The sequence below is a fragment of the Trichoplusia ni genome, chromosome 18, assembly GCF_003590095.1.
Source record: "Trichoplusia ni isolate ovarian cell line Hi5 chromosome 18, tn1, whole genome shotgun sequence".
Taxonomy (NCBI): Eukaryota; Metazoa; Arthropoda; class Insecta; order Lepidoptera; family Noctuidae; genus Trichoplusia; species Trichoplusia ni.
The window spans coordinates 5,532,552-5,550,531 of record NC_039495.1 but is presented as its reverse complement, the minus strand read 5'-3'; the positions used below and the strand labels follow the sequence as shown (position 1 = coordinate 5,550,531).

General features: G+C 37.6%; 2 protein-coding genes across 2 annotated transcripts; both read left to right on the top strand.

Moving 5' to 3' along the window:
* The first annotated feature begins 1,762 nt into the window (after positions 1-1,762).
* LOC113503015 lies at positions 1,763-8,541 on the top strand. Its single transcript, XM_026884799.1, has 3 exons — positions 1,763-2,406; positions 3,447-3,706; positions 4,287-8,541. Exons 1-3 carry the CDS (start codon positions 2,362-2,364, stop codon positions 8,191-8,193), a joined length of 4,212 nt encoding a protein of 1,403 aa, XP_026740600.1. The 5' UTR covers positions 1,763-2,361; the 3' UTR covers positions 8,194-8,541.
* Positions 8,542-11,302: 2,761 nt separating this feature from the next.
* LOC113503016 (glucosylceramidase-like) lies at positions 11,303-17,237 on the top strand. The gene is made up of 12 exons (XM_026884800.1): positions 11,303-11,436; positions 12,118-12,254; positions 12,937-12,988; positions 13,096-13,237; positions 13,717-13,873; positions 14,212-14,372; positions 14,757-14,886; positions 15,111-15,230; positions 15,666-15,813; positions 16,157-16,227; positions 16,599-16,879; positions 17,084-17,237. The coding sequence occupies exons 1-12, from the start codon at positions 11,355-11,357 to the stop codon at positions 17,181-17,183; spliced, it is 1,581 nt and encodes a 526-aa protein (XP_026740601.1). The 5' UTR covers positions 11,303-11,354; the 3' UTR covers positions 17,184-17,237.
* The last annotated feature ends 743 nt before the right edge of the window (positions 17,238-17,980 follow it).

Sequence of the window (17,980 nt, the reverse complement as noted above, 5' to 3'; positions counted from 1 at the left end):
ATATTGTGTAGACTCGTCACTTATGCGCGCATTTTGTGCATTTAAATGCACAAAATAAGCAAACACACAAATTAGGGTAAATAATAATATCCCAGTTAAAAAAAATAGGGTAAGAGGTAACACGGTAACGTGTTGAATAGAGTACTTAAAATTAAAAAAAACAAGCGTTTCCTGCGCCGAGTCCTCGCTGCTACTACAGTTATGACAACTGGGTCTTAGCTCTTTTTGTTGATACTGGTACCTACCTGCCAAAGCAGCCATGCCCGGTCAGTATCTGGGTCAGTCGAAAGGTCAGGGACACCATGTCGTCTGTAGAACCATTCTCAGAGCACAGGACAGATAGCTTAGCCACGTTCCTAGGATTGACTCAAGGACGTATCAGTGTAACCGTCCACACTTACAAAAGTGGCATCGCGGCTTCCCTCCTTAAGATCTCGATAACCGGCTAAGAAGTCTTTCACGATAGTAGGTCTATCGCCATCACAGTCCCCTGACTGAGGACTACAATAAAATCGAAGCTGACTAAATCAAAAGATAAAGCAATGTAAAACTAGCTGATTCATCAGACGTCATTTCGCCGCAGTAAAGAAAAAAAAAGGCTGCTTATGAAAACTAGATGTCGAATAGCGGTCACAAATCAAATTAAAATTCTCATGCCACTACCTAATTAAACTCCTCCGAAACGGCTCGACTGATTCTCATGAAATTTTATATGCATATTGGGTAGGTCTGAGAATCGGTCATCTATTTGTTTACTTATAATTATGTTGTTTTTTCTGCACCACAGCAAAACAACGTTTGTTAAGTCAGTGACTTTTATAATAAAACAAGCGGAATTTTGAATGAATCTGCGTTCTCGAGCAGAATGAATGTGCCTTTTACTTACTTACCTACATTCACCTTCCTTGAAAGTCACATAATACCTACTTACATAATTACAGAGTGGTTGAGTTAGGGTGTAATGAGGCCCGAGGCGGAGGCGCGCGCGAGTGTCGGCGCGCGCCTCTGAGGCGGTGCACGGGGTAGGCAAACAACTCATGACCCCGTGCACGAGGCGAGGCCCGGACTGACCGGGCCAGAACTAGTGCGGGGCTGCGGAAGAATCTGGACTCCCGCGGCCCCACGTGCCCATGTGCGAGGAGACACACCGGGGGATTTAGCCGGTATGAGTCCGGCACACCCCTCCGCCGAAGGAGCGGAGGAAGTCCCACGCAAAAAAGGGTGTAAGAGGGGATTAAGCAAACCTATATTGCAACCGCAAAGTCTGCGTAATAATATCTATATGTGAACAACTTTATTCATCTAGGATTGTTCACTGGCCTCCTCACAACAGCTTTGTTGCATTTTGAATGTCACCAAATGACACCAAAAGGCCGTCTCACCGACACAGCGATATCTAATGATTAGGTATCGCTGTGTCGGTTAGGATTAGGTCCTAATCCTACTTTATATTATAAACGCGACAGTTTGTTAGTACTGAATACTGATAGATGTTTGTTACTACTAACCACAACACGGATTTGGACAAAATTGGGTGCACAAATCTATATATCTATACTCTATACTAATTTATAAAGCTGAAGATTTTGTTTGAACGCGCTAATCTCAGGAATTACTGGTTCAAATTGAAAAAATATTTTTGTGTTGAATAGACCATTCATTGAGGAAGGTTAGGCTATGCATCATCACGCTGCGACTAATAGGAGTGAAGGTGCAACGGAAAATGTGGAAAAAACAGTGCAGATATAAATCACAACTTATATCTTCTAACCACGCGGACGAAGTCGCGGGCAACAGCTAGTAGTTTATAATCTTGATGAACACTTGATACGGGTACAGGGTAGTGTTCATCAAGATATTACGTTCGCGAATTGTTGCGGGCGGAGCCGGTGGCGACAACTAGTTATAAAATAAGAAACATTAAAAACCGCGTCTGCCACCACGGTACCGCTGCGTTGTCAATTGTCAGGCCTTTGGATAACTATGTAGGTATAATTATCATTTGATCGTGTCTGCCTGTAAAGCTGATGTAAAGAAACCTTTACTAACATGCTCACCAGCTCCCTAGCTATTTCCAGTAGTCCTCCAGACATCCTAATTAAAACACAATATACATTATAATGTACTAAAATAGATAACAATCAAATTCTTGTTCCACATAACTAGATAATTCATCGGTATCGATACGAAAACGCTGACACCGCTAAAGAGTCACGTTTGCTGCTCGCGGGGCGCGTGCCCATACAAGAACAATTCTGTCTCCGCATGCCATATCTATAGGATCTGGTGATAGTGATCAAATATTAAGGTGATGGGTCGAAGGTAGAACCTCATTTGAAAGGCTCGATGTGAGCTCCCAAGATGTGGCGGACAGTGTTCTGGTGTTTAGTTTTAATCTATGGGCACGTGAGTAATGTTTTTTTTTATTTTTATTGACTTCACCTACTGTTAATTAATATGTTACTGGCTATTGTGCCCTACTTTACCTACACCCAGACTTAGAACAGAACAAACGAAAGAACAAGCATTCATGGTGCACAACAAACGCTTGTCCTACGCAGGGATCGAACCCGCGAAACTACGTGCACAGTGTGTTTGGCGCGGTGACCCTACACTTGGCTATCCGTGCAGTCAGATGCGGTCAATGATAACAATACAAAATAAACAATATGTCTCGTTAATATCGTATCGTGTCTCCTGTACAGTTACGATAAATAGATGCACCGTGTGGGTTAAATCCAAACGCAGGCAAAGTGCTATAAAGATAATGTGCTTTGTCAATTATTCTAAGAAATCACTGACAAACATTGAAGGAAAACTTGTAGAACATTTATTGGCTGGTATAATTACCATATTTAGGTTTAATTATCTCATATTGTTTGTTTTTGTATTTTGTATATCTGTGACATTACGTGCGTATTTATTAAACTACATTAATCCTACTAACTAAACGTCAAACTTAAGGATGTTTGTTGCTCTTTTACGCAAAAACTGCTGAATGGATTTTGATGAAACTTTGCAATAATATAGCTTATACATTAGAGAGATATAGGTTACAATTTATTTAAATATGACGATAAGTTTCAAGTAAGTATGGGAAAAAATTGAAAAGTGTTACAGTTACAGAGAAATCTATCAAAATTTTGTAACAATTCTCATCGTTATTATCTTTTTTTAGAAGTTTTTTGTAAAATTATACTGTGTAATAATTTTAACGTATTTGTTTTAATGGTGTTATCTCTTCCTTTATTTAACTTTCACACTGTCAACAGTACTCCATCGAGATAAAGATTAACTTATACTTACTATATACACCTACATACCTACTTTTTTATTAGCCTGTTTACCCCAATGCTGGCTTCCAAAAGGCATTCCTTCTCCTTCTAAACCTCTCTGCTTATTACAATTTCTGGCTACAAGCATTATACATTTTTCTTTCGTTTTAGACATCATCACAACCTCTAGAAGAGGGTGAGAATGCTCGTCAAACACGTCAGTTGGACTTCGGCCCCTGCTGTCCTTGCCCTGACGCTGACTCGACTGGCCATGATGACTTCCACCCAATGGACTCCCTCAGGGCCGCGAGTACGGGCTCTCGCTTGCGGGATGTGGACGACTGTCCTTGTAGGGGTCGCAGTGAGGACTCTGATGGGGCTGCGTCAGTCTTCTTTCCGACTGCATTGCGACCACGTGGCTCTGGCGTGAGGTAAGACATCTTTAGAACAGTTTGTATGAAAGAATGAGACATTACAAAACGATACTCTAAGAATTGTACCTGTATTTTTTACTGTAAAACTAAATATATGTAATGAGAAATAGACATTTTAAAACTCCATTTGGCTAACTGTCATCAGCCTACTTAGGGGTTTTTAGCTTTTTGTTATACTTCAAGTAATTTAACAGCCTTAGCACCAGTAAGGTGAGATAATTAAAACGTCTCTATGTTTACAAATTAAATACACGGTGATTTTTTAGTCGTCTTACGAAAGTAGCCCAGGGTTTTTGCCTCACGATAAGACAAAACTTCGTATATAATATATCAGTGTTGAACTTGATATAATTATCTTCGTTACTATAGTGTTAATTACCCATATATGTATGTACACACGTCAAGTCAATTAGTCTGATTTAATTAATTGGTCAATTACTTTACATACATACATTGTTTGATGGTAATCTGAGTAGAATATTTATAAGAAACCTGTTTTGCATTGAAGCGTTATCAAGAAAAACTACCAAGAATTTAAAATTGGAAACTAAATCGTAATCGTATCATTTTTGTTCAGGCCTGATAATAGGAAGGAAGATATCAAACCCCTGCTCCACCCAGAAGTGGATCTCGCTTCATCTGTACTCCAGACCATACGAGAAGCCACTGATGAAGAGTATGAAGATGCCTTAGCAAGGGATGCCGCCAGGAGTATGGCTAAAGCTGCTATGGAAGACATCTACGGAGATGCTGCCCCTGAGGCAAGTAGAAACCTGGTCACAATCATAGTGAAGCCAAAGGAAGCTGAAAGTGATGATGATATCATGATGCCCCATGAGTCTCGTAACCATGAATCACGGTGCATACATTCTCCATTAGGAAGTACTAGAAATCTTGGCAAGATGCGAGTTGCACACAATCCTCCAAACTTATTGCATGATATATTTGGTCTGCCTAGGAGAAGCAAGCCCGGTCTGCTACATAGAAATCTACTGGATTTGGATAGCGGTTTCGGTGCAAGCAATGTTAATGAACAAGTAATGCGCGTTGATAATGACCGTATTCCTTTAAAGGAGTCAAACTTTAGAGTGGGGTCAAACAATGATTATAATAATAAGGAAACTAATTTGAAACTCCCTTCAATCCACGATAAATTAAAAGATTTAATATCGGGAAGATCATCTTTAGACGATGTGATCAAGACTCCTCTGCCCACGCTGCCAAAACTGAAACCAATTACTCCGAAGTTAAACATAAATAGTGATAATACTGACCTTTCTTCATCGCCAAGCAATGTTAAAGAAGAAGTTGGAAAATTATCTTCACATTTCGAAAACATTTTACCCAAAGCTAGACCCTTGGATCTAAAAAACTTGCTGAAGCTAAAAGATGTTGAATTGGTTCCACTCAAAGACCTCATCAAGGCTAAAAACAAACCAACATTACAGCTACCGTCTAGAATAACCAACGAAGAACCTTCGAGGGAAGCTGATGAAAGTGAAGTGAAGGATTTATTAAACTTAGTACCAAGAGTCAGAACAGTTGAGCTTTCAGATGCTGAAGTAAGTCCCACTAATGTAATTCAACAAGTGATTGACAATAACTGTGATAATAATGCTAGGGACACAAATTCTGAATCTAATATCGCTGAGTCTGAAGATAAGGATTCATCGGAATTCTTTAACACAACACCAAGCTCAGAATTAGCTGAGTCAAATGTAAATGAAAGGAGTACTGAAATTAATGATAGTCAGTCAGGCGTCAGCAGTCATAATGATTGTGATTTAGGGACAATGCCTGCTACAGAATCTGATCTTCCAACACCAAAGGAGCGAAGCAAAGGAGCACCAAGCGATTTGAATCAGGACTTACAAGACGTTGAAAATAGTGATTCTGGTTCTATCGAGGAACCTTCTTCAAATGAGCTGGTTGGTGGACAAGAGGAAAGTGTTGATTCTAGTCAAGACAATTGTTTAGACGGAAAAAGTGATTCGGATTCCATGACTGGAGCCAGTAACACGGTTAGCAGTATTGTTGAACCAGATTCAACCACGGATGATTTTGTTGATGAACCAGTAGCGCGTCAAACACAAGATGGAAACAATGGCATTAACTCCCTTGATGATGTAAAGCCTAAATTAATAGATCCTCTTAATCTTGATAGAACTTTTAATACTATCAAGAAAAACATAATTGAGAAAATAGAAAGTCTTAAAATTCCTAAACCAAAGCCAAGAAACTCAAATCTATTTGCTAAGGAATCGCTCGAAGATGAAAGCCAGAATCCGGATGCCAAAAATGAAGAGTCTGTTCAAATAACATCTGTAAAACCGGAAAACGAAGTAGGTAAAGACAGTTCAGAAAATTTTGGAGATAGTGGTACTCAAGTTAGCATGCAAGATTTACAAGAAATGTCAGATTCTATGTTACAACATGAAAATAAAGACAAATCTCGGAGTAACGTAGAATGTAATGTACCAATTGAAGAAACAGTTGAACCAAAAGCAACAAAAGAAATGGAAAGCGCGGAAATGAAGGATTCAATTGAGGAGAAAATACCTGATGCTCAAAATGACGACGACATGAACACACAGAGTTCAAACAACAGTGATAATGTAAAGGACACTTGCGGGAGCGACTTACAACAACAGCCAAAAGCTCAAGAACAAGATGCGAATGTCGGAGCAAGCGAAACTGTTATAAGTAAAATACCTCCTAGGAATTCAGTCAAAACAATTCAGTTAAGTGATATAGTCCAGCCCTGTGGTGACGGTATTCTTCAAAGTCCACTTCCTGATCTAAATAATGTTTTAAAATTATCTCCGATGCCCACACTTGAGGACATTAAGACGACAGTAACGAATTTATTTGATAAAGGCGAACGCAACGCAGAAAATATATTACCATTGAAGACAGTACCGTTGGCACTCGATCCTGCAAAGATTCTAGAGCCACTAATGGCAACAGATGCCAGTAGTCGAAACAGTCACACAAAACCAGCGCCAGAACGTTTTCTAGACGATCTGAACATTTTGAAATTGCAGCCTCCATCGTTGTTGTCTTCACCAAAATTGTCGGATGACTTCGGATTCAAACCAATTAATTTTCAGCCAAGTTTCGATAATATAGGACTTGGTTCAGCTAGGGGTCGGAGTAGTTCAAAGATTCGAAACCCATTGGATTCGCTAAAGCTTGGTGATATTGGAGCAAGGAGTAATTTTAGTCCACAGAACATACTTAAATCTTCTATGAGGCATGATGATCTTTTAAATGGTCGAGCGTTGAGTGATCTATCTCAAAACATAAATTCTCATTTCAAAAAAGCCTCACGGAACATGCAAAACATGCTAGGGTCCACTTTTAATGGTGCCAAGATAGCTAGTCCTATTCAATTAGAGCCCCACGAGTTGTTAGAAACTATATCAAGAAATCATGAGGATGTCAGTGATAAATTAAAGGCAATACACATGGACTTTAATGATAGAATAGAAACAATGCGCAATGACCTTTTGGACAAATCCAGACTACTGTCCAGCGACTCTCTTAATAGGAAACCTAGCTTTAAATCATCAAGAGATCAACATCAATCTTTATTACGCTCTTCACAACCTAAGGCAACTACCAGGAAAAATACATCTTCTCGGGGTCCTGAACTGAAATCAAACAACAAAGTTTCTTCACCATCGAGTAGAACTAAGCAGTTCAAAATGCCAACAGCTGCAAGTGTGCCGGTTCCAAAAAGTCTCAATGTACCTGAACTTAAAACGATGTCAAAGCCAGGACTCGTGTCTCAGCGAGTAGCTAGTTCAAATGCACCTAAAATAGAGCTACCTCGACCTAATTTCAATACATTTCGTAGTGAAGGAAGCAACACGAAGCCGTTTAACAAACCTTTGACTAAACCAATCAGTCCGTTTGGAGACCCTAAAGTTAAAGTGTCATTTTCGACTACTCCCCGGCCTAGAATGGATGTTGGCAGACCAAAAACTCAAGAGAAAATAGACCTAAAAGCGAACCTTGAAAATCGTAGAATACAGAGTGATGCAAGGCAAACAAAACTCTCAACTCCTAGTGGACTTCTTAACAAGTACAAACCATTACCAAAGAATGTGGAAAACGACATAAGAATATCTACACCATTACGGACACCAATCCCAAAACTAGGCAATTTAGAAAATGATGGAAATGTAGGTAACCTGCTATCATGGCCAAAAGCTTCTGAAAGCGCATTTTTAAGCAAAGTAAAGGAGGCTGTTAATGCACGTTTACCAGCGTCTGGTCTTCCGAACCGTTTTCAACAGGAGAAAACACAACATATTGTAAAAAGTGCTTCAGCAAGGACGAGAGACGAGGCTATGAAAGGTGCGGATATGACGCGAGCAGCCTCAGAAGTTGTTGAGAGAACTGATGGACAACCCTTGAAAGAAAATGTTACCTACAAATGCAAAATGGTTTGCACTAAGGAAAACAACGAAAATGTATAATCTTGTACCTGACCATAAAAAACACAAATAATGAGTGAAATCTCGCACTCGTCATTGGTTCATAATAATGTAATTAGTGCATAATAATAAAATAATAATGATTCATCATATGATAAGAAGCATAGCGGAAACATATTATGACAGTCGTACGAAATTTAAAAATGACAGAAATTGTGTCTCTCACACTATACTCTTTCAGTCATTAGGTTATCACAAATAGCTATTAAGTTTTTTTTAGACTTTTACTTTATTAGGAGAAATGTTTTGTAAATATTTTTATACGAATCTCATGTAAAATGTAAATAACCTTTGACCTTTGGACAAGGGTAAAATACATGTTTATGAAATAAGTGTTTGGTTTTATTGCATTTTATTATGCTGGGTTACTGACCTGATTATAATTCTCAATAGTTGGTTTTAAAAGATTCGAGGTGAGTAAGGTAATTAATATGAAAAGAAATCCTTTCTCAACATGGATATATATGTGTGTTGAGAAAGGGTTTCTTTAGAACATAAGTATTGTGTAAAACTGATCCTATAACTATATCTTCTTCGTAAACGATCGGTATAATTTTGTAGTTTAGATATTTGTGACTCTCATTTGACCTTCCTAGTCCTATTGCTAAGCTAAGCTATATCAGTTAGACAGACAGACTTTTTTTTTTTTTTTCCTGGCTCTTCACGGTTCAGACAGACTTGTGGAATTGATGACCTAAATTCAGTGTCACTCGTTGCCATTTTAAATTTAAATATCGAGTGTTATTACTTCGCACAACTAAGAAGTACGTACTAAAGGGTATGCCTGAGCCATCTGTTCAACCCTGCAAGCAAGCCTACAATGAATTATGCGTTTGGATAGAAACCCGCTGATTGACTCTCCGTAAAAAAATACGAAGGCAATCCGGTAATGAAATAAACCACGCAAGTGTGATAGAAAATTACAAATGATCAGAAAACTTGAACAACTCAATTACCTGATCACATATAACTGAAACCCCATAAATTATTTCGTATAAGTAAGAACGGCATGCAAAAATAGGCCTTGTGACCTTGGAATAAGGTTCTGACAGAGTTACGCCTAATGCACATTCATTCATATCTTGGATTAAATTTAACCATGATAAATTACGAACTTAATAATATAAAATTATAGTCATCGTAAAAAAATTAACGTATACGTGCTGACGTAGTGTTTTATATGCAGTAATTGTAGATATACAGTATGCATCCATATTTACTTAAGGATTTATTATTATAGAGCCGTCTTAGATAAGGTCGTCTGATGCTGACAATATTAGCCGTTTATTGTGCTTATTTAACTGCTCTACAGATTATAATCTCATTTATGGTTGCCAACTATAAGACTTAGAAACCAGGAAAAGACTCATCATAACTCAGGATTATAGAGTCCAGAACCTAAACATGACAGAATCCCAAGTCTGCTATTTACAATGGCAATGTGAATGAATGGCAATTGAATTAAATTGCCATTCATTCATCGGCCATTTTAAATAGCAGAATCGAGGCCCAAGTCTTTAAAAGTAAAGTGTAAGACTTGGCTTTTTTTAAACCGGAAAACTCGCTCCCCATATTTCCGTATCCCATTCCTCTATACTAGCACAAATCTGGGAATAGCCTAACCCCTTATTACAGTTATGGCCGATTTTCATTATATTATTTATGCAAAGAATAATACCGAAGCATACATTCGTGTTGAATATGTACGACTTTAATTTTCAATCCAAATTGAAAGCAATTCGTCACAAAAGAGAGAGAGAGATCGGAAACAAAGTAGGCAAAATATTTTTTTGTATAACACACACAACATTCGAAAAGACGCTTGTGACGCTCAATGCCCATAAAATGAATCTTATTAGGCATTTAGGTCAACCGGAGTCACACCTTTATACAGAATTTAATTCAGATGTCATAATTAGGCAATCGATTTATGTTTATTACTTATCTGTCTACTACATGTCTTATCTGTATAAGAAAGACTTTTTATTTACACAAAGTAATAAATTTTACCAATTTATTGCAATTTGCAAGTACGTACCTGACTGGCGCGCCAGGGGTTCTGTGCCCCTGTTAAAGATTTGCTGTCGCATGTAGCTACTGAACACAACTGATTGCTTCTTGCTGGCTTTATTGATACTTATCTTCTTATAGACTGTGAATTCTTATGGTTGAAACTTGAAGTCAATCTTGGAGTCGGAGTTGAAGTCGCTTGAAGCCATCTGATGGTTTTACGATTTACGTTCTTCATAAATTTTCTCAGGTGTGCCGGTTACCTTGCAATGATTTTCTCCAACATAATTAGCAAATTACAGTTATTTCGGTATTACGTGCATTAGTTTAGTAAATATGTACGTGGATGAATTCGAACCTGTATAGGAGTGCAGCGGTCATGCCACTAAGCTATCACTGCTACTAATGATGAACATGATTCTAGGAAAGTATGGGGTTGAAATTTTCTTTGTGTCTGCCAGATGTATTGAAAATGTCATAAGCGACATAAATCCATGAGGATTTGCGCTAAGAAACCGCAGACTTCAGTATTTTGGACTTCAACTTTATTCAGTAAGTTACGGATCTCTAAAAACAAGAAAGATTAAATATGGCTAAAGGTCGATGTGACAATGGTGATAATAAAAGGATCACACATATTTATACTTAATCTATGTGGAAAGTACATACATTTTTTCGTAAACAGACCTATTTCGTAACGAGCTATCTATATGAAGATGCGTAGCTATCGATTAAATTGGAAAAATGTTCGCAAACCTGGTAACAGAAATATCATTTTCATTGATTTCTCCGTATGTGATAGCTTAACTGCTGCTGACTTTATAGAAAATGATTTATATTATGTAGCCCTGAAGATTAGGAAGCAGAAAAAAAATAAGATTTGAAAAAGACGAAACTCAATTGAAGAATAAGACTTTAAAAATAAAATAAAAAAAACAACACTGTCCCATGGAGCACTCTTTCTTTTTGAAGTTTATGAAAACTGCACTTTACTGCATTAAGATAAATTTGATTTTTATATCAAGGCAGTGACGTATAGTTGACAATCTTAACAACTTTAGCACTTAGTTGTTTGTTTTTTCCTTATACAACAGTCAGTCGCAGTCTTACATTCGTTGGATTATAACTTCACCATGAAGTTCCAAAGACAATCGTTAGTTCTAGTGGTTCCCTTCATCATTCTAATTATTTGGCTGACATCGGCGGCTGATACCGGTAAGACTCTTTTTTTTACTTTTTTCATTTTGATGACATTTGTCTAATATTTTTTAACACATTTAAAACACTTCTACTTAATATAATTTATTTTGAACGAAACGGTTTTTTAATAGGCTCTTAGTTTTATTTAGGTTCTTAAAAGAAGGTAACCAGTCTTGGTGCCTATTTTCATACAATCGCATAAACGAGTGATATATCTTATGCCAGTGGTGTCTATATTTGATGTGCTAATCTTTATTGCTGTTTTCCAATGGTTTTGAGTCACGTTTTATTTTTAAACTGAGTTTGTAGACAAAAAGACACACCAAAACCTTACCTTACCTTTTTAAGTGCCTTAACGAAAACTTAATTTTTTAACGTGTTAACATCGCCCCAATTCCGCTGTTCGCAATTGATAAAATCTAGAACTTAAATATAATTTGGAAAAATTTGATCATTGCATCATCTCTTTACATTTTCCCAAGCATTTTGTCAACTCATTTATTGATCATTCACTGCTTTGAAAATGGTATTCTTCCCCCACATTCACAACATGAATTTTGTTTACGTTAGTTTTCAACTAGGCCATAATAATTTAAATGACTATGAAATTCCCAGAGTTGGACTGTTAACGTGACGTGTGTGTAAATACGACTTTATTATATGCTTTTAGTAAGTAATAAAAGTGTTTTTTTCCAGATCGGCCTTGTTTAAGGAAATATTTGGACAACGGATCGGCAGACACACTAGTATGTGTGTGCACCTCGGATTACTGCGACTCCGTGACCAGAGCGGTGCCGAGCAGCGGGGAGTATGTGCTCTACATGTCCTCGGAGGTAGGCAACACTGGATTTATGAGGCACTTATACATTGCACAAGGTTACTTAGTCTTAAATACACTTAGCACTCTTCATATGCATTTACACATATAAGTGTGGTTATTGAAGAGGTGTGATATGAAAGTGGCGGATTTGACATAGATAGTGTAAAATGATGGTTATCATAGCAGTTATCTGACAGCAGGATTTATCTTATCTATCTATAGAAGATGTAAATAATAGCGGGTTCTTTCTGGTTTAGTGTAGAAGTGATAATAATAATCCTTGCTAATATTATAAATGTGAAAGTGTGGATGTTTAGATGTTTGTTACACAATCACGCAAGAACGGCTGAACGAATTTGGATGAAATTTGGCTTGCATATAGCCTTTGACATGGAAAAGAACATAGACTACCATTTATCCCGACTTCTTAAGTAGTTCCCGAGGGAAAATTGAAAAGGTGTGTATAAGCTATAAGATCACCTACATAAGATCAGCTGACTAAAACTATTTCTACAATTCGCTATAATTTCAATGTTAACTGCATCTTGACTTATGTTTTTTTTAAGTCGATTTACAAAAGTCCTAACTTATATCTTCTAACCCCGCGGACGAGGTCGCGGGCACCGGCTAGTAATAAATATTTTTTTAAGTAATAAAATGATTCTGCAAGGTTATTTGTAATATTATTTTTTCAGGCAGGATCTAGGTTCGAGAAAAGTTTTGGCAAACTTCAAAGCTTGACAAAAGGTAAGTTATTGAATAAGAATAGATGATGTTGTGATCAATGCTTTTTCTTTCCTTTTTGGAAAAAAATAACGTAAGTTTAGTAATCGGTAAACCTTGTTTTGTTATAGATGGCATTTATAACATCAATTTGGACCTAGATCCGGGCAAAACTTATCAAACCATAGAAGGGTTTGGAGGGGCCGTGTCTGACGCAGCGGCGATTACCTGGGACAGCTTGAAGAATCCCGTATTAAAAAATCACTTAATACAGTACGTAATATTAAAAATATTTACCCTAGCTTCTATGAAACGACCGGCAATAAAAATATACCCCTAAAGTATCTTAATGATTTCACGTACCAGAATAATTTTAAAAGTCCAAGTCAGTACTATTATAATTCAGATTTTTTGAGCGAAAGGGAGTCTTTTACTGAATAAAACCCATCCATGTTTCTTTCTTGGCCCTTGTGTGGTATCCTTTCGGACAATCTTACCGGTCTGGTTGGCATCAGCTCTAATGGGCTACACAGAGCTTGATGACATTCTCTTTGAAGCGCGGGTGGAACACGAACGCGCAGTCCTGCACCGGGCTAGTTCAGATCGGACGGTGAGCATTTCACGACTCACCATTCGCAAGAACGACCGTGTCCGAAGTCATCACGTTTCTCCCAACGCTCGGAGAGTTGCTCATCAACCTGCTTTGGGCTGCTTTTCATTTATAAGTTTCAATGGTTTTGCCTACATTCCAGGTCATATTGCGGTGAGACGGGCATCCAGTACAACATGCTGCGCGTGCCCATCGGCGGCTCGGACTTCTCGACGCGCGCGTACGCATACAACGAGCTGCCCGAGAATGACGCGGCGCTCACTAACTTTACACTGGCATATGAAGATTATCAATATAAGGTAAGCTACTATTATCTTATAGAACAGGAATAATTTAATGTGGGCTTGTGCCTTGACATGGTATTTACTGAAGAAACTATGATATGGACACTCAGTCTTCTATTTTTAAGAGTACAATATTCCCTTTAAACGATACTTTTTCGGTAAAATTCTAAAATCTACGCTAAAGGCAGTAGTAGTCATGGTGGAATAAAAGCGGTCAAAATAACAAAACATCTAAAGAGACTTACCATATTCAATCTTTACATTTATTGACAACCTCACCTTATGCGAAGGATCCAACTCTCCAAAAATACGACGGTAAAAAAGTTACTTAAGAAACCATTCTGTGTCTCCAGATCCCCATGATTAGAGCGTGTATGCAGGCGGCTGGCGCTCCGGTGCACGTGTTGGGGGCGACCTGGTCACCACCCATCTGGATGAAGACTAACAACGACTACTATGGATACAGCCTCCTCAAGAAAGAGTATCTACAAACTTATGCTGATTATCATTACAAGTGAGTAAAAGACTACAAAATATAATCTGAAAAATTAATTGGATTATTACTTTAATAATTTTGAGCACAGGTAGATCTCGCATGTGTATCGCTGAAGAAGTAGAAGAAAAAATTTTGTAAGCCTACCGGTAAGACCAATAAGAAGAGTGCTAAATCCGTCTTGGAAATATCTACCAGCTTCCGCGTTTATATTTTTAAAGGTGAATTATTTTCTTAGACAAGTTTGATAAGTTAAGACAAAGGGGGGGGGGAGCTGATACTGAATTTTTAATTTACATCATGTTTAGAAATCTGCCTGACTAATTATTTTTTCTTAGGCAATATTTTGCATTTATTGGTACAGACAACCACCACTCCCATGTTTACAAGCATAATTTTCCATAGGTTCCTTGAGCATTACGCGCAGGCAGGAGTGCCGGTGTGGGGTGTCTCTATCGTGAACGAGCCTCTCCACGGCAGTGTCAACTACTTACCGCTGAGCTTCAATAATTTGGGTTGGACATTAGACTTTATGGTAGGTTGTTTATTATGAAGGTGTTTTCTCAATTATCTGGATTACCAATATAACATTGTGCTTATGTAGAATGCTCTGGCTCTTAGTCAAGTCAAAACGATTTACAGCTTGTATGTACCGTGTAAACTGGATTCTAAAGCTAAGAAAAGACCTCACAGTAGACCTAGTAGACCGCTAGCCATACCCATACTTTCCACATTTACTATTACCACTACATTTTGCAGAACGAATATATTGTCAAACACTTGGGGCCGACTCTTCGTAACGAAGCTTCTAAGTTCAAACATGTAAAGATCATTTCTGGGGATGACTTGCGGTTCACCATCACACTGTATTGGAATATGGTGAGTGTACTAAGTATTTACGACATTAAACACATATCTTACAACTGTTAACAAAAACCACACACGCTCTTGATTCAAAACAATTGCAAGAGAGTTTTGTAACTGTCTTCAAACTGAACCAAAATGACTTTGCCTGCTACGACGCGGACGCAGGGATTGCCAGGGATGAGGGTTGATATTATTATGTGACGTATCGATGACAAATCATTTGTTTTTTGTTGACCGTGAACGCTGTTGAATCTGAAAAAAGGTGTCAAATGGTTGCCGATACGAGATGACATATTTAACTCATGTTAAAAAAGAGATATCCTGGATAAATAAATTAGATTTTAAAAGGATATTAATGCTAGAAGTCGCGGAGACATTTGCCGAGCAGGGACTATTAATAAAAATAAAACTTTTCTAACGTGTTTCTAACAAACATATGCTTTACAGCTGGTCCTACTATTCCCCGGGGCCCTGGAATACTTAGATGGCGTAGCGGTACATTATTACATGAATAAGTATGTGCCGGCGACGATTCTGTCTCAAGCTATGGAGGGTTACCCCGGGAAGTTCGTGATAGCTACAGAGATTTGTGCAGGTCAGTCTCTTCTACTACTTAATAAATAGGATTCTTTTCATATGAATGGGTACATCTTTTTTTGTTGATTTCTGGTTCACCTCAACGTTTGAATTCTCAGTCTATGTTTTTCTGAAAAGCACCTTGTGTGAAAATTATTTTCTCTTTACTAAGTTTAACATAGTTTAAAAAATGTAAATATTCAATATACAAACCATTTAACATAAAAAAAAAATGTAAATTAAATCCATGAGAGGTAATTATAGTTCAATTAGTTTCGTTTATAGACGTCAGTCTTAGAGAATTCAGATTACTAAATACTAAAGCCCCATAATCTTATGTGTTATTCACTCACGTATTTTAGGTGGCGTACCCGACGATGCTCTCTTAACTCCGTGGGGTAAAGCTGAATTGTATGTGAACGACATTATTGAGGTATTATTTGAGGATTGATTGATTTCATACACCTCGAATTTTCCATTTATTTATGCATACTTCATAACACAAAATAGCTTTATAAATGGTAGAATGTCCAAATTCAATATTCTCAAAATTTTGGAGACGACTCCCGCATTAAGGATTTTAAGCCATTATGGTTTCACAAACATTCAATTCACTTGCACAAATACACCCAGACTCAGGACAGGCATTAGTGGATCCCACAAATGCTTATTCTACGAGGGAATCGGACATGTGACAGGTTGCGCTCTGTGGGTTAGCAGTGGTAACATTTGGCTATCCGTGCAGTCAAATGTTTGAGTGCCATTCGATTATTCGAAAACTTAACAATATCTCATTTATTTTAGAATCTCAGCAACAATGTCATCGGGTACACTGACTGGAACATGTGTTTGAACATGGAGGGTGGTCCTAACTGGCGCGGAGGACGAGTAGATGCTCCTATCAAAATTAACGCTGAAGCCGGGGAGTTCTACAAGCAGCCCATGTTCTACGCAATAGGGCACTTCTCTAAATTCATACCAAGAGGTTCGCGGAGAATTAGGGCTACTGTGCAAGCGGAGACTGCTGTACAGAACCTTGCGTTCCTTACACCTGATAATACTATAGTTGTGGTGTTGTTTAACAAGTTAGTATTGTATTCTATATTATAGGTACTATCGATACATATAAAACAAAGAAAGAAAAGTTGAAAGTTGAAGCCGTAAATGGAATATTTTAAAAATAATGCTTTATCCGTGGTCTTTACAATTATTATCGAATCTGTCTGCTTGTCTGTACGTTCTTACCACCGTACCAACGGCTTATCCGAATCAATTGTGTTAATTTTCAGGGGTCCCGCCGAAAAAGTAAGGATCATATTGGGGAAGAAAGAAGCAGTATTATCTATCGAGGCTAAATCAATTGCTACTATCGAAATGTTGAATGAATAAATATATTTTATAGTTTTTGTAAATATGCCAAATAAATTTATAATATTTTTTCTAGTTTTGCTTTTCATTCTTATTTGTTGTTCAGTTTTAACTATAGGCTGACCTGTACACATACATACGTGGATCTGGCTATAAAACATAGTTATCATTGGATTACGCCTGGTAGTAGTTTCTCGAATTTGTGGTTATTTTTTTATTCTCCAAAATAATTCGCAAATAATAGACATTGGAGTTTATTCAGCTGACCATACACGATGATACGTTATACTGAATAACTTTACATTTAATTTATCGCGATAACATTGATAATGTAAATAAGGCGGCAAAAATACAATTTGCGACTTACTGAATGACTAACAGGATTGGTAACTATCAGTATAGTTACCAATCCAGGTACCTAAAAAGAAAAAATAAATAATTTTCAGTAAAATTATTTATTTTTTCTTTTTAGGTACCTGAAATCCAATCTAAAAATAAATAATTTTTAATCGAAATTAAACGAATTTAATGTTAAAATAATATTGTCCTGATCTAAATGTTTTCGATGATCAATGTACCCTCGCTCAACTAATTAAGGCGATTCGGGACCGAGCCAGCTATTATCTCTTGACGTTGTGTCGCAACTTGGGGGAGGCCTAAGTCTAACAGTAGACTAATTCAGTGATTGATCCAAAATCGTGATTGCATTAGTTCTTTTCTCCAATCTAAATGACGAACTAAATACATTTCTGACGTGCAACCACGGTCACCTCGCCCGAATGAGCGCGACGTGCCTCGGGTTCGATCCCCGCATTTGT